This window comes from Talpa occidentalis, unplaced genomic scaffold (genome assembly GCF_014898055.3).
Source record: "Talpa occidentalis isolate TD23 unplaced genomic scaffold, MPIMG_talOcc4v2.1, whole genome shotgun sequence".
Classification (NCBI taxonomy): Eukaryota; Metazoa; Chordata; class Mammalia; order Eulipotyphla; family Talpidae; genus Talpa; species Talpa occidentalis.
The window spans coordinates 152,229,686-152,256,468 of NW_026555331.1; the positions used below are offsets into that span (position 1 = coordinate 152,229,686).

Below are 26,783 nucleotides of genomic sequence, written 5' to 3' on the forward strand. Positions count from 1 at the left end.
TGCCCTGGTGGGGGTGGGGGTGTCTCGACATCCAGAACTGTGTGGGGGATCAGCCCAGCCTTGGGGGCCAGGGCGGGGGTCCCCCCCGCGGGCCTCTAGCACACTGTTGGCCACTCCACAAGGACACAGCCCGCACGGACTCGCGCTCCGGCAGCCAAAAGTCCGCTATGAAGTTTAAACTGGGGCTACGACTATTTTCCAGCTTTGTCTTCAAGAATTGGAAAAGAAAAAAGTGTTTTGTAATTAAATTACTTAAAATTCTGGGGCGCTCAGCTTCGCATCAGCTCTACTTCGTGCGGAGGCGGGTGTTTTCCAGTGATGAGTTTCAGGACGGGCCTCCCGGCCCCGCCTCGGCCCGGCCCCACCCTGGCGCTGCACGTGGGACTTTGTACACCGGCGGCCCGGGGGTGGCCGGGCGGGGCCCCTGGCCGGGCGGGGCGGCCTCACAGGTCCCCGCCGTCGGTGGGGCCCAGGACGCCCAGGCCGCAAGTCCAGTCGGTCACCAGGTCTGTGGCGGCCAGGGGTCCTTTGGCGGCCGGGCCCTTGAAGGGGTCGGGGGGCCCGGGCGGCAGCGGCGGGAGGGGCTGGCCGCGGCCCGGGCCCTTGGCGCCCGCCGCGTGGTTGCGCTGGTGCTTGCGCAGGTGGTCCTTGCGGATGAAGCTCTTGCCGCAGACCGTGCAGGTGAAGGGCCGCACCCCGGTGTGCGTGCGGTAGTGGTCGATGAGCTTGGAGCGCTCGGTGAAGCGCTTCTCGCACTCGGTGCAGGGGAAGGGCCGCTCGCCCGTGTGCAGCATGCGGTGGCGGATGAGGTGCGCAGGCCGCGTGAAGCAGCGGCCGCACTCCCCGCAGCGCAGGGCGCTGCCGTCCCGCGCGCCGCCCCCCGCCGCCCCCGCCGCGCCGTCGGGCTGCCCGCAGCTGCGCTGGTGCGCGCTCAGGCTGACCTGCAGCTGGAAGCTCTTCCCGCACGTGGCGCAGGTGAAGGGCCGGCCGCCGGGCGGTGCCGCCGGGTGCTTCTTCAGGCCGGGCTTGTGGCCGAAGCCTTTGGTCCGGCTGGGGTATTTGCAGGGGTCCTGGAAGGGCCGGGCCGCCTGGCTGGGGTCCAGCACGGCCTCCCCGCCGTCAGAGGACGAGTAGGGCAGCGCCTCGGGCCCAGTCCTGGGGTTCAGGCCCACTGGAGGTTTGCACCTGAAATTCCAGCCCCACCGGACGCCCCCAAAGAGCCAGTCCCCGGGAGGGGTCTCGTCCTGGGCCACCGCGGGGCTGAGCTCACCCATGTCCCTCTCAGGCCGCGCGGGCTCCCGCAGCCCCAGCACCGGGTCCTGGCTGGGGAAGGAGCTGCCCTGGCTTTCCCAGGCGCCCTCCTGGACAGGACTGGGGAAAAACCTCGTGGCTTGGCCTGGTCCGAACAGAGTCCCGTGGGCCTCTAGGTCAGTAGGGTGCACGGGCGTGGCCACTACCTCTTCTTCTTGGACTTCTGTTTTGATCACAATTTTTACATCTGCTGAAAAAGACAGAGACTAGTCTCATCCTGCGCCCCTACAGCCCAGAGCTAAGACCAGCGCTTAGCAGCTCCAAGCCTGGGGCTCACAGACAGGGACGCACCTTCCCTCACCCCCAGGTGGTCAGGGCACAGACTGTCTCAAACCATGTGGGAGCACCCTGTTACAGATAAAGGTAAAGCCAGCACCCACTTCAGCTTTCACCAGGGCTGTGGAGGCTGGTGGAGGCTTCACCTGAGGGCGGGTGACTCAGGGAGCATACCCATGGGCACAAGCCCAGAGACCAGTGTGTGTGGCTCTAAGGGTGTTCTGGGGCTCTGCACAGAGCTGTGGTGGATTTGGGTGAATTTTCTCACTCACACTCATCAGTGATACACTGTTTCGTGGGGCTGGGTGAGTATTAAGTCCATAACAGCACGCAGCAGGCTCCTTGGCATGCAGCAAGCTTCCAAGAAATGGGGTCAGCTTGCTACTGATAAAAATATTAGTGAGCTAGTAAAGGCATGTCTGATTTTATGTAAATGTCCTTGAATTTTACATCCTGAAGTTTGACATCAGGGATCAAGGCTTTTGGTGCAGAGGCTGGGGCGCTGAACAGGGCAGAAATGACTACCGGAGTGATTTGCTGGCCTTCAGAACAGAAGGCGAAAGAGAACACAGAAATGGGCGGCTCTTCTCCCAGTTCTAGCCTGGAGCAGCCCTCTTGGCAGCACTGAGTCGCAGAAGTGGCTATCTTCTCTGTGCCAGCCAGGAGCCAGGGTGGCTTGGGTCTGGGCAGGAGGTGCAGCCTCTCAGGGTCAGCTGATCAAATGGACAGCTCGCTCCCCACCAGAGCTACTGTGAACATGGCCTTTGGGTATTAGAACTTGGAAGGAGATAAAGGACCGGCAGACACCTAAAGGCCTCTGGGCTGCAGGGCCAGGCCTCCCCCCCCCCCCGTACCTTCTGTGGAGGCTGCTGCTGTGCTGAGCTTTAGGGTGCCATCCGAGCATGCCGAAGAAGGGTGATGGGGAGGGAGACCTGCCTGCCAGGAAGCAGGTGCGATGGTGGTTGAAAAGTTGGAGGGGACACCTGTGGTGCAGAGAGATGAGAACTAGGTAGTGGGAAGGGGAGGAACCCCGAAGCCCCTCCTGGCTTCCTTAATGAACACAGACCCCCCCACCTCTCTCCTGAACCCCATGTACTGTTGCCCCTTCTCCAAGGTGCTAGGGGGCTCAAAGGTCACAACTTGCTCATACGGTCCTCTCCACGAGGTGGCAACTGTGACCAAAATGCCCAATGTGGGGGCAAGAACAGGTGAGGCCAGAAAGTGAGGCACAGAAATACCAGGATGAGGGTGGCACTGAACAAAACTCGGGGCCTGCGAGATGTCATTTGGTGCAGCCCTGCCTCAGCTGGAGAAACTTCTAGTCAGGCCAGAGGCCTGTGAGCCCCCACGCCACCCCATTGCTTCGGGAGCACCTTCTTCAATGCCCTGCTTTTAGTCCCTGCGACTACCCCCTCTGCCTGGTCCCCCATCTCAGGCACTCACCAGAGGCAGTGTCTGTAGAGACCTCGCCTGCTCCAGAGTCCAGCTGGCTGAGACCCCACGGCTCCTCCCCGATGTCCGGCTGGCCGGCTGCCCAAGCCTCGACTCCCAGTGCCTGCTGCTCCTGGAGCTGGAGCTCGCCCTCCTGCTTGATCTGCATTAAGAGGTCAGGGGCAGGAACCGGGGCCCCTGAGCCTAAGAAAGGGAGAGCGTGTGAGCAGACCGCAGCAGGACCCGGCCTGGGGTGGAGGCGCATGGAGTCGAGAAATGGACAGGAGGCCTGAGGGTCAAGTAGCAAAAGATCCTGGTGGGTGGGAAGGCAGGAGCACCTAGGGCCCACGGGGCCTTCCGGCAAGGCGCACATGGTACTGGGTTCCCTGCAGGCGGGAGTGAGGAATGTACTATACCGGGCCAGGCTTTACTCATGGGAAGTCTGCGCTGCCCCAGGGATGCCCTGTCCTTGTCTTACGCAGAAATGCTAGGTCAATTTAACATCAGATGTTCCCCCAAACCCTCCCCCACACATGTATTTAAGTGAGTGCAAAGATCCCAGATGTAAAAATCAAAAAGAAAACGCAAAGTCAAATCAAGAACTCAGCTGGGGACAAGGATCAGGGTCTCGAATGGCCGCCAGCAGTGGGACTGAGCTGCCTGTGGGAGGCCAGGGACCGGCAGGCCTTGCCAGGCCCATGAAGTGGGGCCAGGCACACTGTATCTACCCAGGAGCTACGAGGAAGCTGCCCGCTGTGCACTGCTCTGCTGGGAGTGCCACCGGTGGGAAACCGCAGCCACACAGTGGTGAACACCACCACACTAAACTGAGAAATCTGCAGACAAATTGGCCAAGAGCCTGGCATAGTCCCAGCATGGGGACCCAGCAGGCATCCCACAGTGCATCCATAGGGCCCTACTGGAAAACTAAATTTACAAAGCAGAAGAGGAGCCAAATCATATGAAAGTCAAGGCAGAATGCAGGGAGAATCAGGGCCTCTCCAGTGGCGCAGCGGTTGAGCGCTGGGTTCGAAGCTGCCCATAGCCTCTGCAGCGCTGGTTCGATCCCCGGCTGCTCCCCGGCCACAGGAGGAGGGTCCTGCATGGCGCGCAGACCTCTCCTGCCGCCCACTGCTCCCCTCAGCAGTGTACTTCGGTCCTTCTCCCTGCTCTGCTCCCTGCTCTGGCTCTGGTGAATTCTCTCACCCTCCCGTGCTTCTGACTGTACCCAGTGCTTGCATAAATAAATAAATAAATAAATAAATCTTTAAAAACAAAACAAAACAAAAAATGCAGGGAGAATCACAGGGAAAAGATGCTAAGGATTAGAGAACACAAGCGTGTCTAAAATAGTCAAAGCAATAGAGGGTCAGGGCAAGAACGGGACATTATTTTTAAAAGGCAGACACTCTAGAAACGACCAAAGCAGTTACGAAAAGGAAAGACTCCGTGGCTGGCTTAGCAGCAGACTGAATGCAGCTTAAGAGAAAATCAGTGACTTGGAGAATGGCCCTGGGGAAATGAGCCAGCCGCACCGAGAGGAAGAAATGGGAGAGAAGTTCAGACGTGAGGGATATGCTGTAAAGTCCCAACACATGCTGGTAGAAATCCTGGGCAGAGGGTGGAGAAGTCGATAAGCAGGAACAGGCAGAGAAAGAATGGCTGAGAATCTCCTCCGGAGCGCTGAAGACATTCTGAGCCCAGAGGCTGAGAGCACCCAATTCCTAAGTGGGGAATGATGGAGAAACACGCCTCGGCTGCGTCCGGGGATGTGGACCAGCAGGAGACCAAGGGAAAACCCTCCAAGAGGCCGAGGAGTGAAGAGGCACCTCCCTGCCCCAGAGACAAGCATCAGCAAGACCGAGAGGAGGACAAGAGCGCGGCCGCCAAATGCTGAGGCCGTGGCCGGGAACTCGCGGCGACGAGGCCCGTCCAATTCTGGTCCCGCAGACTGGAGAGCAGCCCATGAAGACCTTGGTAAAGGAGTCCCGTTTATGAACACACATGCAAAACTTCTAAATGAAAGGATTACAAAATGAACAGCCATGTTATAGACAAATTGGCTTAACCCTGAGAACTCAAGGACCCGTGAACCCCAGAAAATATAATAAGTTCATTCACCACCAGATTATGGAGAAATAGTGTCACCATCTCCGCAGACGCAGGCACAGCCATCAGCGCCTCTATTTCTGGCACACAGCTGGCTCGATGCACAGAGAAAGCCCTCCCGGTATAGAACAGCTAAACATGCCAGGCAGAGTGTAAAAATTATAAACAATTTTTAAGCAAGGGTGACCCAGAAATAAAGGAAGGAAAACAAACAGAGGCCAGAACTGAGAAAAAAGTCTACATCAACCAAGGTACATCATGGGCACCTGGCGACCACCCCCCCCCCGCCCCCTCCCCCACCACATACACACACCTGGGACCCCAAAGGACACACTCCCAGGGGACTAAACTGAAAAGTAAAAATCTGCCCGAAGGAGTCTGCCCTGTGTGATGATGGCTCAAGGCTTGGTGGGGGGGAGCAGAGGGAGGACCGGGGTGGGAGAACACTCTCCCCCAGGGGTCAACACAGGCTGGTCCCAGTGTAACTCTGAACACCTCCAGGCCAAGGCTGTAGTGGCGCTGGTGACCAGCAGAGGCCAGCACAGGTCCTCAGGGCGCTGGCCCTGTGACAGCTTCCAGGTGTGCATGAGCTCACACGACAGGTCATCATCTCAACGAGCAAGCCAGCCGGCCACTCAGTCGCCAGGAGCCACAGTCATACTCAGAATGTCACCTGTAGGGACTGTTGATACTGCGATTTTCAAACCCAGAAAATCTAATACTATATTTCAAGAAATAAGAAGGGGGCTGGGAGAGAACATGCTCACTATGAAACTGTCAAACCTGACCAATCAGATTCTGAAAAAGAATGAAAGGTAACTTTAGAGTCGCAAAACGAAATAATGGAAAAATTAAAATCCTACCTCTAGGTGAAACAACAGAAGCAACTGAGTAGAGAAAGGCGAACTAACAAGAGGTCAGAGCAGAAGAAATCATTCACAACTCACGCAAGCCGGAGCTGAAACTCTGGGGAGGTGTCCCAAGTGGTGGAGGCTAACAGGACAGGGTTCCAGAAAGATGGAGGCGGGGGGTGGGGGTGGGGGTGTCAAGGTGTATCAAAGAGCTCAGGATGCAAGATTCTCTGAACTGCCGAAGAGCACCGACGGCAAGCAGGAGAGAGAAGAGACCCACCTCTAGGCGGACTGCAACGCTGGACACTCCCGAGGACAGAGGCCACCGAGGCGCAGCGGCTGGACTGGAGCTGCTTCCTCAGCAGAGCAAATTATGGGGCTAAGATGACTACCTTTCAATATGACCTTCGAATAAAGACTTTCTCAGACACAGGCAGCCCCCCTTACACGCACACAGGCGGACAGTTCATTACCAATAGACCCACAACCACTTCTCAAGGATGCATTTCAGAAGAAGACAACTCCCAAGGTCACAGGAATAGAACAGAATGTATCACTCCCAAAGTGATTCCAAATAACCATAGTCTGAGGTAGAAAAAAAACGAAGTGAATAATCCTGAAAGGGAGAGAGGAACCAAATCCAGGAAAGCCCTAAGGGCTCAGGCATAATCTAAGAGGTGCTGCAGAAACGGGACCACAGCGGGGCGGGTGTCCACACCAGTGCCGTCCACCAGAAATACCACCTCTTTAATTTTAGGTTTTCTAGTAGCTGCATTAAACAGGCAAGAAGAAACTAACTGTAACAATAATTTTTAGTTAGGTTGATATCGCTAAAATGTTCAGCGAATAATCGATATTACAATTAGGAAGATAGTTTATATATTTTTCGTACCTGTCTCTTTCATCTACCTCTCTTTTTCTGTACCGTTTTTGAAGTCTGGGCCCTACTGTATCCCTACACAGCACTTTTCAAGTGCATACGTGGCTTGTGGCTCACCGGACGTTTGACTGGTAAGATGATCAGGCGAAGACAAACAAGAGAGCCGGCGCTGAGCGGTGACAGGGGACACGCCTAGAACGGAAGGATGCAAAGCAGGCGAAAGAGTAAGAGACACACCGAGCCCGAGTGAATTGGTGTCTTAAGAGGTTTTTACACCCTGTCAGATGGAACAGACCTTGAAAAGCAAAGATACCCAAGAGCAGTGACCACCGTGTAATGGTGAATTGACCGGGAAGATAAAATCAAGTCTGAAATTTTAATCCAACAAGAGATTCAAAATGATTAAGCAAAACTGACAGAGCTCGCGACAGACCCGCCTTCCTGGCAGGGATTTCACAGACCTCTTCCCCTGATGAGGATCTCCTAGACGGAGCCTACAGGGCATCCACACGACAGACGTGGCCAAGTGGACAGAAGTCGAAGCTAGAGACAAGAACACAAACTTCTCATGCGACAGAGCACCTGAGGGAAAAGGAACTTTCTGAGCCACAATACAAACTTCAGTCAATTTTAGTGTTTCAGTCACCCATTTTCTAACTGTAATGCTATGAGGTTAGAAGTAACAGGTATCCCCAGAGCCTCCATGTGCGCTAAAATTTTAAAGATATGTATTTGCTTCTAAGTAATCAAAGGATCTCGGGGACAAATCACAATGCAAATGAGAGGACATCTGGAACCCAATGTCCATGCAAATGTTTACCACGATAGGGCTGCGTCTGTGCTGGCAGAGGACAGGCGTGGCCTGGCTTGCACCAAGCAGGGGACTGGCCGCCAGTGGGTGGGGTGTTAAGCTGCCAGTGCAAGGTGTTAGAAATACCAGCACCCAAAAAGCTCATAAAAAGTTGAAGAAAAGAGGGTCTCCCTGGTGGCTCAAGGGGTTAAAAAGCAACCCATGAAGCTGTCTGCAGCCTCTGCAGCACAAGTTTGATCCCCGGCCAGGGAGCTACCCACATGGCACAGCAGACCCCTCCTGTCTCGCCTGTTACTCTCCACAGCAGCATACTTTGGTCAGTCTGCCTTTTCTGTTCTCCACTCTGTCTGTGGTGAATCCTCTCACTCCCCACACCGCTGGCCTGTACTCCAGCTCTTGTACACATAAATAAATCTTTAAAAAAAAAAAAAAAGTAGAAGAAAGGAAATAGTGTGAATGTAAATTAATAAAAGACCAAACAAAGACAGACTACAGAGAGCGGAAAGTAGGTTCGTTGAAGAGAATTAAATGAGTAGAGCTTTAGCAAGATGATCAAGAGAAATGGAGAAAGCAGCAAAACCAGCGTAAAAGGAAAAAAGGGGCGATCACAGAGGTGGCAGGGAGGGGCCTGCCAAGAAGGACGTCCCTCATCCCATGTAATTTGGACATTCTGGGGAGATGGGAAAATTCCTTAGAAAAATTATAATTTGCCAAACATGACTAAAGAAGGACTAGAAAGCCTGGATAGTCCTGTAACTGTTTAAGAACTTGAATCAGCAAACAAACGTCTCCCCCACAGAGGAAGCTTGAGGCTCAGATGGGCCTTGCTGGCGTTTCTGACGAAACATTCAAGAGGTAGATAATTCTAGTGTTACAGCTTTGCTGGGCATATAAAAACAGGAAGGAATACAGCACAGCTTCTATCTTTAATAATAAAACCGGACAATCGTAGTCTGAGAAAGGAAAATTATAGGCCGGACTCAAAAATCCTAAACAACGTAGTACTGAAGTCAACAGTGTATAAAAAGGACCACGACGACATTAGGTTTATTCTGAAAGCACCAAGTCTGGTTTGACATTAGGGTTTAACCTGCCACATTAGCAGGTTCAAGGAGAAAATTCATATAATCCTTTAAAAAATGCATTCTATAAAAATTCATGTTATTCCTGTTGGAAATGCCTAGTTAACCAGAAATAAAGAAAACTTCTTTACCTTGAGAAAGGGCACTGATGAACAAAACCTTCTTTTATTATTACAGCCCGTGTTTAAAGGGCATTCGCTTGAAAATCACAGACCCCAGGACTTCAGGATCTTCAGCCAGCACAATAAAACCAAAGAAAAACAAACCGTATGGATTTGGAAAGAAACGAAACAAGTCTTATTACTCATAGAGGATATGATTATCTCTCCAGAAGACCTGAGACGACTCAGCTGATATCAGAAAAGGAATTAGCATTAATGAGGATTTTAACAGGGTTCCCAGATAGAAGTATCATGTAGTGACAGACACTGAATTTCCACATCCTTCAGGGAGCCCATCAATTGCCATTTTTCTTCCCCGTCAAGGATCTGAAGACATAGAACGAGAGGGAAGCAGATGAAGCGCGGGCTTTATGACGATGATGGAGGATGCCGCTTTCTGTGAGTGCTGACCCCGGCCCAGGAGTCACCCACGGCCCAGGCCAGGAGCCCTGAAGGGGCAGCGTCCAGGGAAGAGGATGAGCAAGGGCTTGTTTTGGTCAATCCCTGATCCCAAACCTCCCGTGAGACCTGCCCCTGGCGGCACCCTGCCATGCAGGGTGGGTGGGGCACGGGAGGTCCCGTAACTGCGCCTTGCTGCAAGGGGAAGGCACTGGGTGCTCCTGCACCCCCGACCTCCTGCACTGCACACAGCACCCCTGCACTGCACACAGCAGTGACAGACAGAAAGTGAAGGCTGAGGCAAGGCCCCTGACAAGGGGACTTGGGACTGTACCTGAGCAAGAAGGATGTACAGGACCTTTAGGGGAGAAAGTCATAAAACCTCCCTGAGGTTACAGACATGCTTGGGTGGAGGGACTTGGGTTTTCACAAAGAACTGACTCAGTGGAGTAAAAGGGCCGAGTAGCCCCGAAAGGACTAGCAGAAGGAACACAAGTCCAGGCCCCGTACAGTGGGTGCCCTGTGCTTGTGGGCACTGATGAGGCACTTATGGGCAGAAACAGGAACGTGAGGCATTTCCATGGCTGGTGAGGATTGGGGATGGGGGTGTGTGTGTGTGTGGAGGGGTGCGGGGGGGAGGGGGGGCGCGTCCCAGGCACTGCTGCTGGGAGCAGCTGTGCCCACTGTGAACACAGCTTCCCGGACCCTGGGTGCACAGCTAGTGGGTAGATTACACATGCATAGTGTTTTCACGACTGCACTGATCCTAAAAGCAAAACGTTGGAAACACTCCCCGCCACCGCAGCAGAGGGAATGCCCGGTGTGTCCAGAACATGGCAACTATGAGGGAGGGAGAAGCGCTGCATGCTGTTGACATCGATGGCTCTCAAAAGCAATGTCAAATAAAAAAGCAAGTTCTAGAAGAACACATGGTACAGTCTTATAAAAAAGTTCAAACAGGTAAAACTTAACAATGCTAACAGGAGTGTGCCCACAGAGGAGAGAAAGCGGCGGCCGACCCATCGGCTCTGAATGTTCATCTCTGAAATGAGGGGAGAGTGTGGGGCGGGGGGACAGTGCGATCTTGGAAGGAGGTTGTGCTGGGTGTGGGGAATATGGGCGTTTACTAGCCTTCTCTAAACTTGACATAATTTCTGTTTACGCGCGCATAGCTGTACACCTGTGGTAATTATTGAAGACATGGCATGGATTTAAAAATTCCACGCACAACAGAATCGACACATTTCAGGAGAAAGTTGTCAAACCTTATTCACGTAGGCACAGAAGGCTTTAATAAATAATTAAATAAATAAATAAAGAGGCTCAGGATTGCCATGAAGGTAATTCTCCAGGAATGAAATGATACAGTAATGAAACTCCAATCAAAATTTCAGTAAGATTTTCCGAGAACTTGGCATAACAATGGTTGAAATTCTTTTTTTTTTCCAATTTATTTATTTATTTATACATGCACTAGGTACAGTCAGAAGCGCGGGAGGGTGAGAGAATTCACCAGAGCCAGAGCGGGGAGCAGAACAGGCAGAAGGACCGAAGTACACTGCTGAGGGGAGCAGCGGGCAGCAGGAGAGGTCTGCGCGCCATGTGGGACCCTCCTCTGGTGGCCGGGGAGCAGCCGGGGATTGAACCGGTGCTGCAGAGGCTGCGGGCAGCTTTGCAACCCAGCGCTCAAAACAGCTGCGCCACCGGGGAGGCCCTGGTTGAAATTCTTATAAAAGGACAAAGGTTCAAGAACAACCAAGAAAAGTTTTGAAGAGCAAGCAGGGCAGGCTCGGTGGACTGGATGTCAAGTCTCAGGCAGCGAACCGGAGCCTGCCGGGGCCACACGTGCCCTCAGCCACCTCGCCGTCAGGGAGGACAGCAGGTGCAACCCCTGTGGAGACCCAGGACCTGGGCAGAGACTGTTTTCATTCTCCCTTGCAGCAAATACTAACCCTAGGACTGGACATGTCCTGTGACAGGAGGAGAATTTCACCCATATTACAGGAGAAAGTCTTTCTGATCTGGAGCGTGATGGGGAAGGATATGTCAAGACAGAAGAAGCAGCGATCTTAAGGAAGAGCCGCTGGTGTGTTTAGCTCTGCCAGAAGTTAGAAACTTCCTTGAGAAGGAAGTGCCGGGGCCTGCGCAGGCTGGGAGAGGATACTGGTAATGCAGGCAACAAAGAGTTGGCATATAGAGCCTATGGAAAGAAGCCCCCAACCAACAAGAGAACGACGCACAATGCAGGAGAAAAACAGTTCACTGAAGAAGTCAAAGAAACCTGTGACGAGGAGGTGCTGAGGGACCGGTGGCCTCCCTCACCTGGGCGGATGGGCAAGGATGTTAGGGAGACAGGCCCCGCCTCTCTGGCGGTGAGGGCAGGGGGCCCGAGCAGCCTGGAGAGAACAGGGTGGAGGGTGGCCCAGGGGCTCCACCGCAGGGCCCAGCTCCAGGGACACCGAGTGCCAGCGGCCCTCAGGAGAGCAGGGCCAGCGCCGAGCGTGGTGGGAGCAACGTGGCAGGAGGGGAACACGAGACGGTGCTGATTTTGAATATTAAACACCCGTTAAAGTCAATGAATTTGATCTATGTGCATCACGAGATAAACCTGAGTAACAGAGTGTCGAGAGGTAAAGGGTGACATCCATGTCATTTAACCGTACGTAACAGGAGCTTTAAGACGTGGATGGAAAGGCTCACCTCAACTTCCGGCCTTAGAAAGGAGACTGGGGGAGCTAAAAGGGAATTTAAGTTGTGCCAGAAATACATCATTTCATTCACATCCTTATTTTAAAACATGGGACGCAGCCAGCAGGCAGCAGGCAGCGTTCCAGGCCGGACGACCGTGGAACCACCGGGAGCTGCGCACCGAGGGAGGGGGCGCCGGCCCGCCCATCATGCAGCGGATGTACAGAGGCTAAGACCTGCGGGGCGCCACTGGGGCAGGACTTCTGAGTGAGGGGAGTTGCAGTTTCCATGGGGTGACCAGGGCCATAAAGGAGGCCAAGCACGGAGGCCAGGAGATCTGAAGACCACTCCGGGCAGAGGGCCTGCAGCAGGGGTGAGTCGGATGGTCTGGGCTCTGAACGAAAGATGGTGGGACTGAGCTTTGAGGGGTCCTGCTGGTTGCCAAGGGGTGAAGGGAGAAGCGGGGCGGCTGGGGGAAGGACGGGTGGGCTGGTGGCAGGTCTGGGTGAGGAGGAGGCGTGAAGCATGCTGGACAGATCTGGAAGGGGCACCGGGGGGATCTGCTGTTGGGGCCCACCTGGGCATGGAAGGGAGGGGCAGACTTGGAGCTCGTGGGCAAAGCAGGCTTGAGCCTGCCTGAGGCGGGGTCTCCTGGGCCATGTGACCCCACAAGCCCACAGGGCTCCACGTCAGTCACATGGCTTTCCCGTGCATCCACCTGTCCTTTCCTGCACTGTCAGAGGCGCGGACGGACTCCAGGAAAACCTGAGACGGTGATATCAGGTGTCCGGATTCACCTCAACAAATCTGTGGCACAGCCACGTGGGGGCCAATGGGCTTATGTTCTGCCACCACTAAGAGATTTACATGAGATTTGGTTCTTGAGTGGAGGCAAGGCCTCCCTATCCATGTCCCCTCCCCCGCACCCCCCGTCTGTCACGGGCTCGGTCTCTTTCCCCAAACACCAGGCTTGGGTCCTCTCCATGCCCTGGTGGAGGTCAGGTCCTCGTTGCCCTTCCCTTCCCTGCTCCGCCTGCGCCCTGGTATCTCCCGGCCACCTCCCGACCCCTCACCTGGACTCGGGTCCACGGGAACGTCTGGAATCTTGGGGCCGGCACGGCGCCAGCTGCATGGCTCCTTCCCCTGTTCAATCTGGGAGAGGACCTCGGGCTTGGAGATGGCGTAATCTGAGGAAAGACAGAAAGGTTCGCTTTTGCCACATCCCACTTAGCACTGCGGACAGGCGGCCTGGGAAGCCAAGAATGGACTAGAAACAGAATTTCTTGCTTGATATAGAGCAGCGATTCTCAGCTGTAGGCAATTTTGTCCATGGGGTCACGTGGTAAAGGCTGGAGACTGTCTTGGTGGTGGCGACTGTGGGCTTGGATGGGGAGCTGTAGGTGGGTGGACAGTGATGCACCTGGACCCCCCACAATGCACGGGTCAGAGCCACAACAGGGTCATCTGGCCCCCAATGTCAAGAGCTCAGGTAAAGAATCAGGCATTGAGTGTCCACGTTAAGAAGCAGTGCCTTTCTGCAAACTAAGGTGTGACCTCAAACCGGGCCTGCCCTTGTCCTCACTAAGCAGGCCGCAAGGCCTTTGGACCTGGGGTCACAGAGAAACCAGTTCAAGAGGAAATTGGCCAGGGGCAAACAGCCCAGCCCCTCCATGGGTGACATCAGAGGAGGGCCTGGCCGAAGCCGAGTCTCCAGGAAGGAAGAAAACTTCTCACGCGAAGGGTGCCGGGGTCGAGGCCACATCTCAGCAGGAGAAGGCTCAAATGTGGGGGGTCATGTCTGCAAGGTGGCTTCTCCACTGCGGCTCAGCAAAAGAACAGGAGGCCTGCCAGGCTGTCGGGAGTTGTTAGGAGCCGCCACCCCTCAGCGGACGGTGCAGGAGCCTTGGGGCAGAAGGGCGTTTTCAGCTTGTCCCCCAGGGCTGTCCCTGGTCAGGAGAGGGGACGATGCTCTGCCGGGTCCTTATGCTGGAAGCCGCCAGCGCGGAGAGGCTTGAGGGCTCTCACCTCACGCTGGACAGAGAAATGAGCACCACGCCTTACCCAGGGAGACCAGCGTCTCGTAGTTGCCCCGCATCATGTGCTTGTAGAGCTCCTTCTGCCACTCGTCCAGCTTGCCCCACTCCTGCTCAGAGAAATACACGGCCACGTCATCAAAGGTCACGGGCACCTGGAACCACAAGCGTCAGGCGAGCTCACCCCCACACCGCCAGGCACATCCCCCCCACATCCTGCCCCCGCCCCGTGCCCCGGAGCTACCTTGGGGGTCTCCCCCTTGCTGCCGGGGGGCAGCCGCAGGATCCAGAAGTTCCTGTTCCTCAGCAGGTTCTCCATGTTCTCCAGCCGGCGCTGCAGCAGCCCGTACTCCTGCAGCAGCGTCCCCAGCACGGCCCACTTGCCCTCCAGCTGGTTCCCGAACTCCACGGCCGTCTTCTCGCAGTCGGCCAGCTTCTTCTCCGCCATTCCAGTTCGACCCTCCAGGGAAAGCAGGCGGGCGGCCTGGGATTCGATCTTCCTCTCCATGGCCTGGATCGTAGCTGCCATCGTCCACGGGGAAATCTGGCAGAGAAAAAGAGAAGTGGCCTCATGCATTCCATCCGCCATGTCCAGCTCTCCTGGGCCTGAGAGAGCTGGGCAGGACGCAAATATGTGGAAAGTGGGACCAAGTCCCTGGCCCTCAGTTCCCTTTGGTCTCTCAGCCGGCACCTGCATGTGGGTGGGCCCCTGAGCGCAGGTAGGCCCAGCCGCAGACCACAGGCTCGTGCGCCCACCACGGCCAGCCCCGGGGAGCGGCTCATAGCCTCCCCGCCAGGCATGCAGCGCTCTGGCTGGGGAACAGCAACCAGGCTTTGCTGGGGCATTTCAGTGGCAAAACAGTAAACTGCAGACGGGCTAAGGCCGCCAGCACCTCCCATTGCCACACGGGAACTGTCCACAGATGATGACCGAGCAGAAAAACAGCTGCTTCACCAAAGCAGCATGAAGAGTGTTGCTCAACAGCCTTTTTAATGCATCTCATCACTTTTTAATACAGATAAACCGAAGGGCTGATTCCTCTTCTCCCAGGACCATTGGATCTGGCCCCTCCACTCCCCCAGCCCCAATCACCACAATTACAAGTCTGTCAGGCTGAACTTTGATATACCACCCCCACCCCAAGGGGGAGAATCAGGTCCCAGATGTTTCTGTGGCGCCCAGGGCTCACAGGGAGGCGAGGAAGGTCAGCCTTTGTGCCTGCAGTGGCCATCAAGACCTGGCGCCCTCCCAGCCAACTTCCCCGTCCACGCAGAGTTCACACGGTGGCTGGCATGACTGGCCGCTGAGGAAAGGGCACAGCTTGCGTTGGGTGGGGGCTGGACCTCCTGGCCACCCACCCACATGGACACCTGGCCCAGGATCCACAGGGGGAGTACTGGGACCTTCTCCCTGCTGCCCCTCACACCGTCCTGGAAATCATTCCTAAACACACGGGCGGTAACTATCTGCCAAGTCAAGAAGCGATGGCCAGGAAGCAGGCGGAGCCATGTGAGGGCCCTGGGGACCAGGATGGGGATGGGGACCAAAAGGAGAGCTGGGTGGAGGCAGCAAAGGCAGGTCCAGAGATGGAGTGGCAGGTTGCATGATGGCCCGAGGGTGGCTGGAGCAGGTGGCCTCTGTCCAGTGAAGGAAGGGCTTTCCCTGATCTCCAAGGCTGGGGAGGGACGGACTAGGCAGAAGGGTGTTGAGGGCCACAGGTGGATGTGGGAGGGACCCCCTCTGAGAGGGGGGTGCTCCGTCCCTTCCTCTCCTGCCTGCTCGCCAGCCCACCCCTACCAAGAATCCCAGCCTCCTGGGTTCTGTCCCACAAGAGTCCCTTCCCCCGGCACCCAGCTCCCGACCATCGAGGACCCCTCAGCTCCCACAGTCCGGCCATCAGGTCAGTCTCCGCAGGAGAAAGGGCATCTGTGTGAACTCTGACTTCAGTAAGGCCCATGTGGTCGCAGATTAAGACTGCCCTGGTGGCTCCTGGGGCCTTCACACCCCTGGGGGGAGGTGCCCCCAGCCCCTAACTGGTAGGTGGCCCTATGGGGCCTTACTCCCTAGGGGAACAGGGAGCCCTGCTCCAGAGGAGCCAATGCTGTGAGAACTCCAGATCCTTCCACCACTCCCCACCCAGACGGTGAGGCCCAGGCCTGCTAACCTCTTCCAACTCTGGGCAGGGCCTCCGCCAGGGCTCCCTACCCAAGCACCGTCTCCAGCCATGATTCCCTTCTTTTCTGGAACCTGCCCCAGCACTGGTCTCTGCTCTGCTGCCCAAGGGTCCTCCTCACCTGGAAAGCTCCACGTCACTCAGCCTGATGAAACCCTAGCCTCCCTGAAAGCCCAGCTCAAATCACAGCCCTGCAGGGGTGGCAGGCTGTTCACAGGGGTGGGTGGGGAGATGTGGGGGGGCAGGCTGGGGGCAGCCCCTTCCCTAGCCTTCCCCTCCACTCTCCCCTCCCCAGCTCCGCGCAGGCAGGGCTCCCCTCTCCAGTCTGAGTCTCACCACCAGCATACCTGTCTGCTCCCCAGGCACACAATGTGTCCCCGAGAACACCAGCGCCTGTGCCTTTCCGCACACTTCCGAGCCGAGCCATCCCGGCCAAGTTAACTTCTCTAGGCCCCGGGTTTTTCTTTTGTATGACAGAGAGAATGAGGACCCGGCCCGGAGGTTTGGTGGGAGGCCAAGATAATGCCCGAGCGGGGCTGGGGGCGCGCCTGCTCCCACAAACGGGCGCAGCTGCTTTCCGCCCCGACCCGGAGCCAGCCGGGCACTCGGGGTACTGGGTGTCCGCGGAGCCCGAGCCGGACACCTCCCAGGTGCCACCAGGCCGCTGGGGGGAGCTGGGGGCCGGGGACGCCGGGCAGAGCGGGGGGCAGAGAAAGGCGGCGCGGGGAGGGGCGCGGAGACCGGGGGCCCGCGGATGGGGCGGGGGCAGGAAGCCCGGAGGCTGCAGGAACTCGGCGCGGGGCGGCCTGGGCGCGGGGCCGGCCGGGTCCGCCCGCTCCGCCCGGCCCGGGATGGGGGCCCGGCCGGCGTGCGCCGTAGGCCCCGCGGCCCCCGCGCCCGCCCGCCCCAGGCCCGGCGGCCCGAGCCGGCCCCCGGCGCCCTCCCAGGGCCCGCGGCGCCGGGTGCTGGGCCCGGCCCGAGTCCGCGTCCGCGCGCGCGGCCGCCCTTACCGGAGCCGCGGCCGCCTCGGCCATGGCCCTGCGCTGTCCGGCCCGGCCGGAGGAAGTCGCCGCCGCCGCGCGGCCCCGCGCAGGCCGCCCCCGGCTCTCCACAGGCGGCGCCGCCCGCCCGCCCGCCGGCCCGGCCTGGCCTGCCCCGCTGCGTCGCCGCGCTCCCAGCCGCCCGGCCCGAGCCGCTCCGCCCGCAGACGCGCCGCCGCCGTCAGCACCCGGCCGGTCCACACTGCATCCTGGGAGCCGGCGCAGGCCCGTGAGGCTTCCTGGAGGCAGCGCGGCCGCACAGCCCCACCTGCAGCCCGGAGAGGAGAACCGCAGGCGCGGCGCGCGCCCGCCCCGCCCCGCCCCGCCCTCGCCCCGCCCCGCCCACTCCGGCCCCGCCCTCGCCCGCCCCGAGGCCTCGCCCGGCCCCGCCCCGCCCCGGAGGCCCCGCCCCGCCGCAGCCCGCCCCGCCCCGCCCCGCCGCCCACCTGCTCGTCTACGCGGGAACCCGCCCGCCGCGCGCTGCCGCCGCCGCGCCCCGTCCTCGGGCCGCCGAGCCCGCCCACGGGTACCCCGACTCGGGGACCCCCGCGTCCCCACCCGCCCTCCCGCCCCCGCGCCCCGCGCCCCCAGACCCAGCCGCCGCGCCCGCAGCCGCCGCCTGCCCCGGGCCCGACGCCGGCCTCGTGAGCGCCGCGGACCCTCGAGCCCGGAGCCGCGGCCGCCCCCCGCCCCGCGCCGGCCGCGCTCCACGTCCCGGGCCCGGCCGCGGCAGCCCCGCCCCCCGCTTGGCGCCGGGCGCCCGTCGGTCGCTGTCCGGCCGGGCCCGCGGGCGCCCCCAGCTGCCCGCACCGCCGCCGCCGCCGAGGCGCGCTCCCCTCGCGGGCGGCCGGCGGGGGTCGGCGGGGCCGGCGGGGGCCGGCGGGGGCCGGCGGGGGTCGGCGGGGCCGGCGGGGGTCGGCGGGGGCCGGCGGGGGCCGGCGGGGGCCGGCGGGGGTCGGCGGGGCCGGCGGGGGCCGGCGGGCCGGGCCGGGCCGGGCCGGGGGCGCCGTCCGGGGGGCCCTGGGCCGGGGGCGCCGCGGCTGGACGTCAGTGACCGCGGGCGCCGGCCCAGCCCCGGCCCCTCGTCTCTACCAGGCGCCGCCGGCCGCGGTTACGCGTCTCCCGACTTTTTTCACTTCAGGTTTTTATTCTGCGGAGCCGCGAGGCGTTTCTCCACGCGAGGGAGAGCGAGGCCGCCGCGCGGACGGGGCGGGCTGGGGCCTGCGAGGCGCCCCCTGTGGCCGCGGGGCGCATTGCCGCGGGGCCTCTGCGGGCGCCCCTGGAGGAGCCCCCTGCTGGCGGGCGCCCCGCGGGCTGGGCTGCAGCGGGGGCCTGACGAGCCCCCCGCAGCCGGGCTGGGCGGACGCCGGGTCGCCCGGGGGCCTCCTCGGCGCCGCAGTGCGCTCGGGGGGGGCGGGGGGGGGGGCCGGCCTGCTCGTGGCGCACGCTGTGCCCCGGGCCTGACGCCTTCCCCTTGGGATGCGGGCCCGGTTTCGGGGATTTCTGATGTCCCCCCACCCGATCCCGTAGATCTTGCCCCTCCGTGTGGGGACGAGGACTTAGGGGCCGCGGCTGGGCGCCTCCGCACCCCTCTGCCTTTTCAGTAAATCCCTGAAAGGGTGAAGTCGACCCAGTCTCCGGCGGAGACGGTTCCTGGAGCTGCCCGGGTCCAGTTTTGTGCTGTCTTTTGTTTTCCTTCCAGTTCTTCTTCCACATGAGTCCTTCCCCTCCCAGATGACACCTCCCTGTGCCAGTGGTGAACCCAGCTTTGTGGATTTGGGGGAGCACTGCTAAGAAAAACAAAAGCTTGACAAAAGCGCAAGCCCCAGAGCTGGCGTGAGGGAGGCGGGCGGCGCTGGCCTCTCGTTGGCTTCTTGGTAAAGCCTCGATTAAGTGGAACGCCCCCGCCGGCGCTGACCCGCGCCGCTTCTGCTTGGGGGTGTGCCTTGGGGTGTTGGGGAGCAAGGGGAGCCCGTGACCGGAAGGCTCCACCGTGGAGTGACCCAGGCTCCTGGGCTGGCCCACCACTCCGAGGGCTCTCCTGGCACCCAGGCGAGGAGTCTGCACGCGCCTCCTCTGTGAGCTTTCCCGGGTCTCCCCCTTCCTTTCGCCACCAACTGGTTGGACACTCGCTGGGCGCCAGTGAAGACCCGCAGGTCCGCTGCACGGCGGCCCCTTCGCTGCTCACCCTGCTGATCGCCGCTGTTATTCTCACGGCGCGGTGGGTTGGTCAAGTTGTTTTGACGTTTTCTGGAAGAGCTGCTCCTGGGTGACTTTGAGACGGGGCTGCTTCTGCTCCAGGAAACGGGTTTCCACAGGGATGTGGCCAGGTTCCAGTGCTTTCTCCATGGGAGGCCTTAGTTGCTGGGGAGGGTGTAGGGTTGACATGACCACCTGCATGTTCCCCCCGGGAATTCACAAGGGAGGCTCTGCTAGGGTTGGTTCTTTTATTTATGCATGCAAGAACTGGGGTGTAGGCCAGAGGTGCAGGGGGTGAGAGGATTCACCAGAGACAGAGTGGGGAGCAGAACAGGCGGATTGACTGAAACACACTGCTGAGGGGAGCAGGGGGCGAGTCAGGAGAGGTCTGCTGTGCCATGTGGGTCAGCTCCCTGCGTGGGGATCAAATGCGTGCTGCAGTGGCTGGCAATAACTTGATAGCACCGAGAAACAACTCCTCCACCACCAGGGAGGCCCCTAGGGTTGGTTCTTATGTCCAAGGCAGAGTTGAAACCCAAGGCCCCCGGAGGTGGCTGAGGTCAGAACTGTGGTAGTAGGCGAACTTTGCACTTGGTAGGGCCATCGGCAGAGTTACTGGAGAGAACAAGGGTGGGCACCCCCTGCCAGCCGGGCTACGGCTGTGAGCTGTCCTCCTGCTGCCACTGGCGCTTTGTCCTGGGTGCACCTCTGGGCAGCCCCCATGGCTCCCTCACCTTGTGCCCCAGGCCTGACAGGAAAGGGTGTGTGTCCATGTGTGTTACACATGCACGTGTGTGCATATATATGTAGAAGCATGTGCATATATAATCTCTTTTTGAGCAGAACAAACTTTATAAAGTAGATGAAATTTGAGGTGGATCTTGAAGGATGGGTAATTTTTTTCTCAAATATTTCAAAAATCATTCATTCTTTTATTTATTGAGGTAACTGACTTGTAATTTTGCCAATTTTATAAAGTCCAGGTGAATAGCTTTATACTTTGTCATCTGTATGTGCTCCATTATGATCACCCCCAAAGTCTAGTTGCCATCCTTTGTCTGCCTCACCCCTCACCACCTCCCCCGCAGTAATCACCTTTCTGTTCTCAGAATCTAAGAGTAAACTTGTGGGTGGTTTGTTCATTTGCTTTGTTTCTTTCTTTTCCACAGGTGTGTGATATCACAGGGTATTTGCCTTTCTCCCTCTGACTTATTTTACTTAGCATCATTCCTCCAACACCCATCCATGTTGTTGCAAATGGCAGGATTTCACCTTTGTTTGTTTCAGAGCTGAGTCGTATTCCGTTGCGTGTGCGTGCGTATACACGCCACATCTCACCCCCTCATCCATCAGTAGGCTCTTGGGTTGTTTCCACGTCTTGGCTAAATCATTGAAAATAATGCTGTTATAAACAGGTGGGCTCACAGGACTCTCTGAATTAGTGTTTTTGTGTTCTTTGGATAAATATGCAGAAGTGGAGTTGCTGGACCACACAGTAGTTATAGTCTTAATCTGGGCAGGGTTTTAACAGGCAGACAACATTGCAGACCAGGGGGCGTGAGCAGAGGTGTGAGCCGGGGAACAGCCTCAGGGGAAGTTGGGGCAGGAAGGGCCAAAGCCTGTTCGGAAGGGATGTGGTTCAGTTTGGTCAGGATTTGGAGCCGAGCAGGGAAATAGACTGAGTGGCACAGTCGTAAACAGTTTCGGTGCTGATGGGGAGACTTTCCTGCGGTGGGGAGCCAGAAGGGTGGAAAGGAACAGGCAACTAGACTGGTGGCTGCTGCAAAAGTCCAAGCAGGAGGCCGGGCCAGATTGACCAGATGGAGCAGGAGCAGGAGGGACGGAGAGGGCGGAACAGCTGAGAGAGCTGTTAAAGGTACGCAGGAAGGGGCAATAGCCAACCGGGTGGGTAGTTTATGCGTAAAAGGAACTTCAGGGCCGCTAAGGTGGAATCTGCAACAGAGACAGAGCCATCAGAAGAGAGGGCTAGTCTGCAGAAATGTGATGTCTGAAAATTCAACTCTTGATATGGATCAGGGCCGTTGCTTGGTAGGAATGACCTATCCCAGTGATTCTTGGACCAGCTTCAGCAGTCTCCGGGGAAGCTCATACAGGAACTGGGCTTCTGGATCCCATCCCAGATCTGCTGAACCAGGATCTTCAAGAGCGGGTCCTGAGGAATGCAGGGAAATTTTTATTTTAAGGTCTATTTTTAACAAGCTCCTGGTGGGGGCTGGGGGTGCCGCGAGAGGGTGGGGCTCTGACGCACAGTAAAATGTGGGAAATAACTTTCTACCTAAAAGCAGGGTTTGTTGCAAAGCATCCTGGGTAGTGGCGCTCCCGCTTCTGTTTGGATTGATATTTAAAATCGTCTGTTTCCAACTCTAAGGCTCAGTCTGTTCACACGATGTTGTAAACTGACTCCACGAGAATCTCCACGAGAATCTCCACTCCTGGGCCTTTCCTCACTTCCCCCCCCCCTCCTCTCACCCACCTGTAGCACCCCCAATTTTCTGCAGATCAGTTCATGCTCAAATTCTTCCACAGAGGTGTTCGGCAGGCCTGCAGCGAACTCTGCCTTGGCCACCTTCAAATACGCCTGGTATTTGAACTGTTCTTCTGGCACCTAGAAACAATCGTGAGTCAAGGTGACAGCGCCCTCAGGCATCACATGTTTTCTGAAGCAAGCGTTGGCCTTCGTCCCCTGTTCCCCTCCAGTGCCTGGCGCGGGTGTGTTCATAGCACACACAGAGGTGCTGGAGGAGCGGCGCTTGGCCAGGAGGCTACTGCAAGAGTCCAAGCAGGCGCTGAGGCATAAACCTGAACCCATCGCAGACTGTGGTGTCAGGAGCGACGGCCCCAAGGGTTCCTCCTCTCTTCTGCTCTGTGGCCACTGCCGTTCCACCCCATACCCCCTCCCGGAACATTCCTAAAAGACCTACTGTGGGTGGTCCCTGCAGGGCTGGATTTCACCCAGCAGGAAGCTGGTGAACCCCCAGGCCTCCATGACCCAGGGCCTTGGGGAGGCCTGGCAAGTGGTTTGGTCTGCTCAGATGCCGGGGCGCCGACGCAGCGGCCTCCGTGGGTTCCTCCTCTATTTGGGCAGGCACAGCGTGTGCCCAGATGGCTCTTCCCGCGGGCCCAGGCACGCAGCCCGCAGGTTCAGTCTTAGACTTTTACCCGGGTGCGGTCACCGTCACCGGCGGCACCCCCTCATTCCACTTGGCTCCCCTCGAGGGACACGGCTGTGTCGTGCCCCCTGGCGTCTTCTGGTTGGGCCAAGGAGCGGTCATTTCTGGACTGAGCGTTTAACGACACATCGGCCCCTCCCCAGGGGTCTTCCCTCTGTGGTGCCCGGCGACGTTGGAGGAGGGGCCTGCTCGTTGCCTGCTTCCCGGCCCAGTGGGGGTGGGGGGCTGCTGAACAGGAGCCCTGTCACCCCAAGCACAGTATGAGCATGAAACAAACCTTTGCTGGAAAACACCCCCCACTGGGTTGGTTGTCACGGCCATGCGACCCATCTGTGCGGACTGACGGGGCGTGAGGGTGGCCTCTCACGCTGCCTTGATCACCCCCAGTGCCGTTGAAGTTGCCTGGAGGACTTGCAGTTGGCCCTGGAGCCCCCCAAAGGCAAAGGCCAGGTCCCTTCTGAAAATTCCTCAAGGAGAGCAGCAGAGCGGGGGGTTTCGGGGACCCGGTCTGCGAGCCACCTCCCTCCCAGCTGGGGGCCCCGCAGGTCTCAGGGCAGGCTGGCCATGGACCAGCGCCTCACAGACATCCGACACCCTAGGGCTCAAGGACAGAGAAACGTGTGTGTCTTGCGGGCCTGGACGCTGCCTCAAGTGCCGCGGAAAGCCAGAGGTCTTTCTGGCTTGTCACACTTTGACAAGTCACAGTCTCGCCGTCCCGTTCTGTCACGCCCCTGCTTGCTGGAATTTTAAAAGATTGTTTTGACTTACTGACCGCTGAAACAGTGGACAGTTCACTGCTTCGAGCGCCTCTCCTGTCCCCACGGCCCTCACCCTCTGGGTCTCCCTTTTGGAGCAGCCCATGACTGGTCTGAGAAGCACAGCTCAGGGGCCTGGGGTGGCCTGAGTTTCTGCCATGGTGACATCACCCTCAGCCAGCATGGAGGTAAGTTGCTGATGTGGCTTTAGAGAGTCAGGGCCGAGGGGCATATGGCAAGTGTGTGGAGGAAGTCTCAGTGCCTGGCATGATTTGCTCTTCATGCTTTCTAGAACCTTCCATAGTCTCAGCTATTCTGATAGGCTGATGTTCCAGCCTTATGTATGTTGAGGGCGCCTGTGACTATCAGCAGCTTGGAGAGCAACTTACCCCACGACCCTGCCTCTTCCCTGGGGTTAGAGCTCTGAGCCTCAGGGATGAAGGACTGACCAGCAGGGCCCTTGGGCTCCCTCAGCAGAGGGAAAGGCTCCGGGCCGCAGTCTCCAGGGTGGGCGTGCGGCTGCCTCAAGCCAGGGAAGGCTTGGAGGAGCGCAAAAAAACATGGGTGGGCCTAGCCTAAGCAAACTCCTAATATGGGAAAAAGCAGGCTTTTATGGAATAAGCACAGCGTGTGATTTAGATGTATTTTAAAAGTTTAATAACGACAGTTTTTGTATTTCCCCATAACTGAGTCCCCCGTAGCTTTTGAAAATAGTGTTTTAGTTAAAAACATTTTCTCATCATGCACACTCAGGTGCACTTGCGGTGAAAAATGCGGTCCACTCCCGCAGTGACCTTCTTACTCATATAGAAACAAGCTTATTACCCAGGTTCTGACTCATGTTTACAAGAGGTTTTGAAGTTTTATAAGGCTGACCCTTGAGTCATCAATTTTTGATGACCTTGTAATGAATACAATACTGCCTAATGGCTTTCAGGCAGGAAGCCTGTCACATCAAAGGCTAGTCAGATGGAATCGGGAATATTTTATAGGGCCACGAGTCCTTTCTCGCTTGGCTGGGGACAAAGCACACTCCATGGAAATTAGTCAACAAGTCCATACTGAGGAGCTGCCAGGTCTGGAGCTTGGCATTGACTATGAAGAGTATTTAATCAAGGCACCCTATATTCTAAACAAAAAACACAGGTTTTTTTTTTGTTTGTTTGTTTTTTGCATAACTTACTTGTGCCAAGAGATAGTCTGGGTGATGTAATTTGGATCTCAAGAGAGAAAAATCTGGAATGATTTATACATTCATCTGGATAAAAAAAGAATACCTGAAATCACAGCTGTCCTGGGAAAACAAGTACATCAGGTCGCTTGTCTGACTGCTCAGCTTCAGGGCAGTGATGAAGGACATATGTCATCCTGGGGAGCTCACTATCCAGTGGGAGGGGACCTGCAGACAACAACCACAGGGGTCAGACATGGCTTGGAGACCAGGTTCAGCAGAGCGAGAGGGTGCTGAGTCTTGCCTTGGAGTGAGGGAGAGAGTGATGAGTCAGTTGGACCTTGCTAGGCTGACAAGGTGGGTTGGGAAACATTCCAGGCAGGCACCTGCATATCTGACGTGTGGGGGGTGGGGTGCGTGCATGAGAATGATGAGAAGTTAGTAAGGTTGGTGAGGTGGTGGCCATGGGGAGGGATGTGGTGAGAGATAAGGCTGTCCTTTATGCCATGTCTATCAAGTAGATTCTATTGTCAAAATCTAAGGGCTGCCAAATCATTGTAGCTGCAATCTCCTTTCTTCCAGCAAAAGCTTGAGATGTGCAATGTAGAAATTGGATCAATGAGAAGCTGCTCTGGGGCGGGGGGGCATGAAGGAGGAGTTTCACAAGACCCTAAACAGCTTGACCTCCTTCACATCACCACTGGAGGTCTCCAAAGAATTTCCCAGAACACACTTTGAAGACCATCAGTTTAGGAATTGAAGAGTAACTGATAGATTCTGAGCAAGACTACAAATGAAACAGACACTTTGAAAGATTATTTTTGAGATTCTGTTGAGGTTGTCTTAACAGGAGAGGGGCAGATGCCAAAGGTAAATACAGTGAAGGAACAGATACTGGGGTTTGTAGCCAACAAGGAGAAAGACCTGATGAACATGCCAAACCATCAGTTTAGACCCTTGAGGTGTTAGACCAGACTCCTAAAACATTGAAGTCCAGTTGGAATCATACCAGTCCAGGATTGATCCGTGATGATCTGTGCCTACCCTGACTGTCTGCCAGGAGGAAAAGTAAGTTCTCTTTGGAAGAAATTAATGTCTTGGAGAGCCTTAAAATATCTCCATGAGTTTTCAAACATAGTGTCTGTCACTACATCAAACACAGTGATTGACAATAAAAAAAAAACCAAGCATGCAAAAAGACAAAATTGACTGAAAATCAATGGAAGCACAGAGAGTAGATATAAATTGACAGGAGAGCCAGATAATAAAGTTACTAGACATTGACTTTAAAACTGATCATTAACTTTAAATGTGATTATTAAATAATTTCAATAGAGAATTAGATATAATAAAAAGACTCAAATAGCTCTATAATGTGAATAATTCCATCAATAATAATAACCATAGATGGTTTCACAGCAGAGTGAGCAAAGCTAAAATGGACTAGCAAACTGGAAGAAAAGTCAGAAGAAAATATCTAGATGGATGCACAGAAAGACAAAAGCATGGAAAATACAGAAAATCTAAAAGAGATGATGGGAATGTGGGGCAATGGTCTAATAGAGGAACAAACTGGAGCCCAGGAGAGGAGAATGAGAAAGAGACGTGAACAATATTTGAAGTGATCATGACCAGACAGTTTTCAAAATGAATGAAATGAAACAAGCCAGCGTACAAGCATTTCTCCAAGTAGAAAAAATTAAAATCTTCCTGGAATAAGACAGTGTGACCTGATGAAAAGGTAAACATTTATGAAAGAGAAGATAAAAAAAGCAAAACATGAAATGAAACAGATCGATAAATCAGACCGTTGTAGTTAAGCATTCACCATGAAGAAAACTAAGGGTCAGAGAGAAGATATTTAAAATGCTTATAGTTTAGAAAGAACTTATAATCAAATAGAAAAGTAATGCCTGTAAATCAAGGAGCTAAAAGATGGACTAAAAGGTGGACTACCCAGTAAAAAGTGAAAGTGGAGCAGGCTTGTCGCATGAAATAAATGTGATAAATTCCAAATGGTGAATAAATTGCCACATACGACCACTTTGGAAAAAGGTATGTCATTACGTAGCACAACAGAACAGTCGCATAGCTACGAGCCTACAATTCCATTCCTTCTGTACACCTAGCAGAAACGCGTGCCCATGTTCATCTAAGACAAGAGTATTCACAGGAGATTATTTCCCACAGCTCCCAGCTGGCCACAACCCAAATGATTTTC

General features: G+C 56.4%; 1 protein-coding gene across 4 annotated transcripts; it reads right to left on the reverse strand.

Moving 5' to 3' along the window:
* Positions 1–443: 443 nt before the first annotated feature.
* LOC119248404 (zinc finger protein 746) lies at positions 444–17,269 on the reverse strand. 4 transcript variants are annotated; one of them, XM_037515381.2, is made up of 7 exons: positions 17,217–17,269; positions 14,277–14,576; positions 14,061–14,142; positions 13,073–13,186; positions 3,031–3,222; positions 2,442–2,570; positions 444–1,498 (listed from the first exon to the last, which is right to left on the reverse strand). In XM_037515381.2, the coding sequence occupies exons 1-7, from the start codon at positions 17,238–17,240 to the stop codon at positions 444–446; spliced, it is 1,896 nt and encodes a 631-aa protein (XP_037371278.1). In that variant the 5' UTR covers positions 17,241–17,269. The 4 variants fall into 4 exon arrangements, with proteins under 4 accessions (XP_037371278.1, XP_037371270.1, XP_037371263.1 ...); XM_037515373.2 differs by having other exon boundaries at positions 444–1,501; XM_037515366.2 differs by having other exon boundaries at positions 14,061–14,187.
* Between the last annotated feature and the right edge of the window lie 9,514 nt (positions 17,270–26,783).

Coding starts and splice junctions, on each gene's coding strand:
- LOC119248404 (XM_054692758.1), bottom strand. CDS start 17,240: ATGGCCGAGGCGGCCGCGGCTCCG. Junction 14,188..14,276: donor GCAAGGGGGAGACCCCCAAG/GTAGCTCCGGGG, acceptor TTGTGGTTCCAG/GTGCCCGTGACCTTTGATGA. Junction 2,571..3,030: donor CTCTACAGACACTGCCTCTG/GTGAGTGCCTGA, acceptor TCTGCACCACAG/GTGTCCCCTCCAACTTTTCA.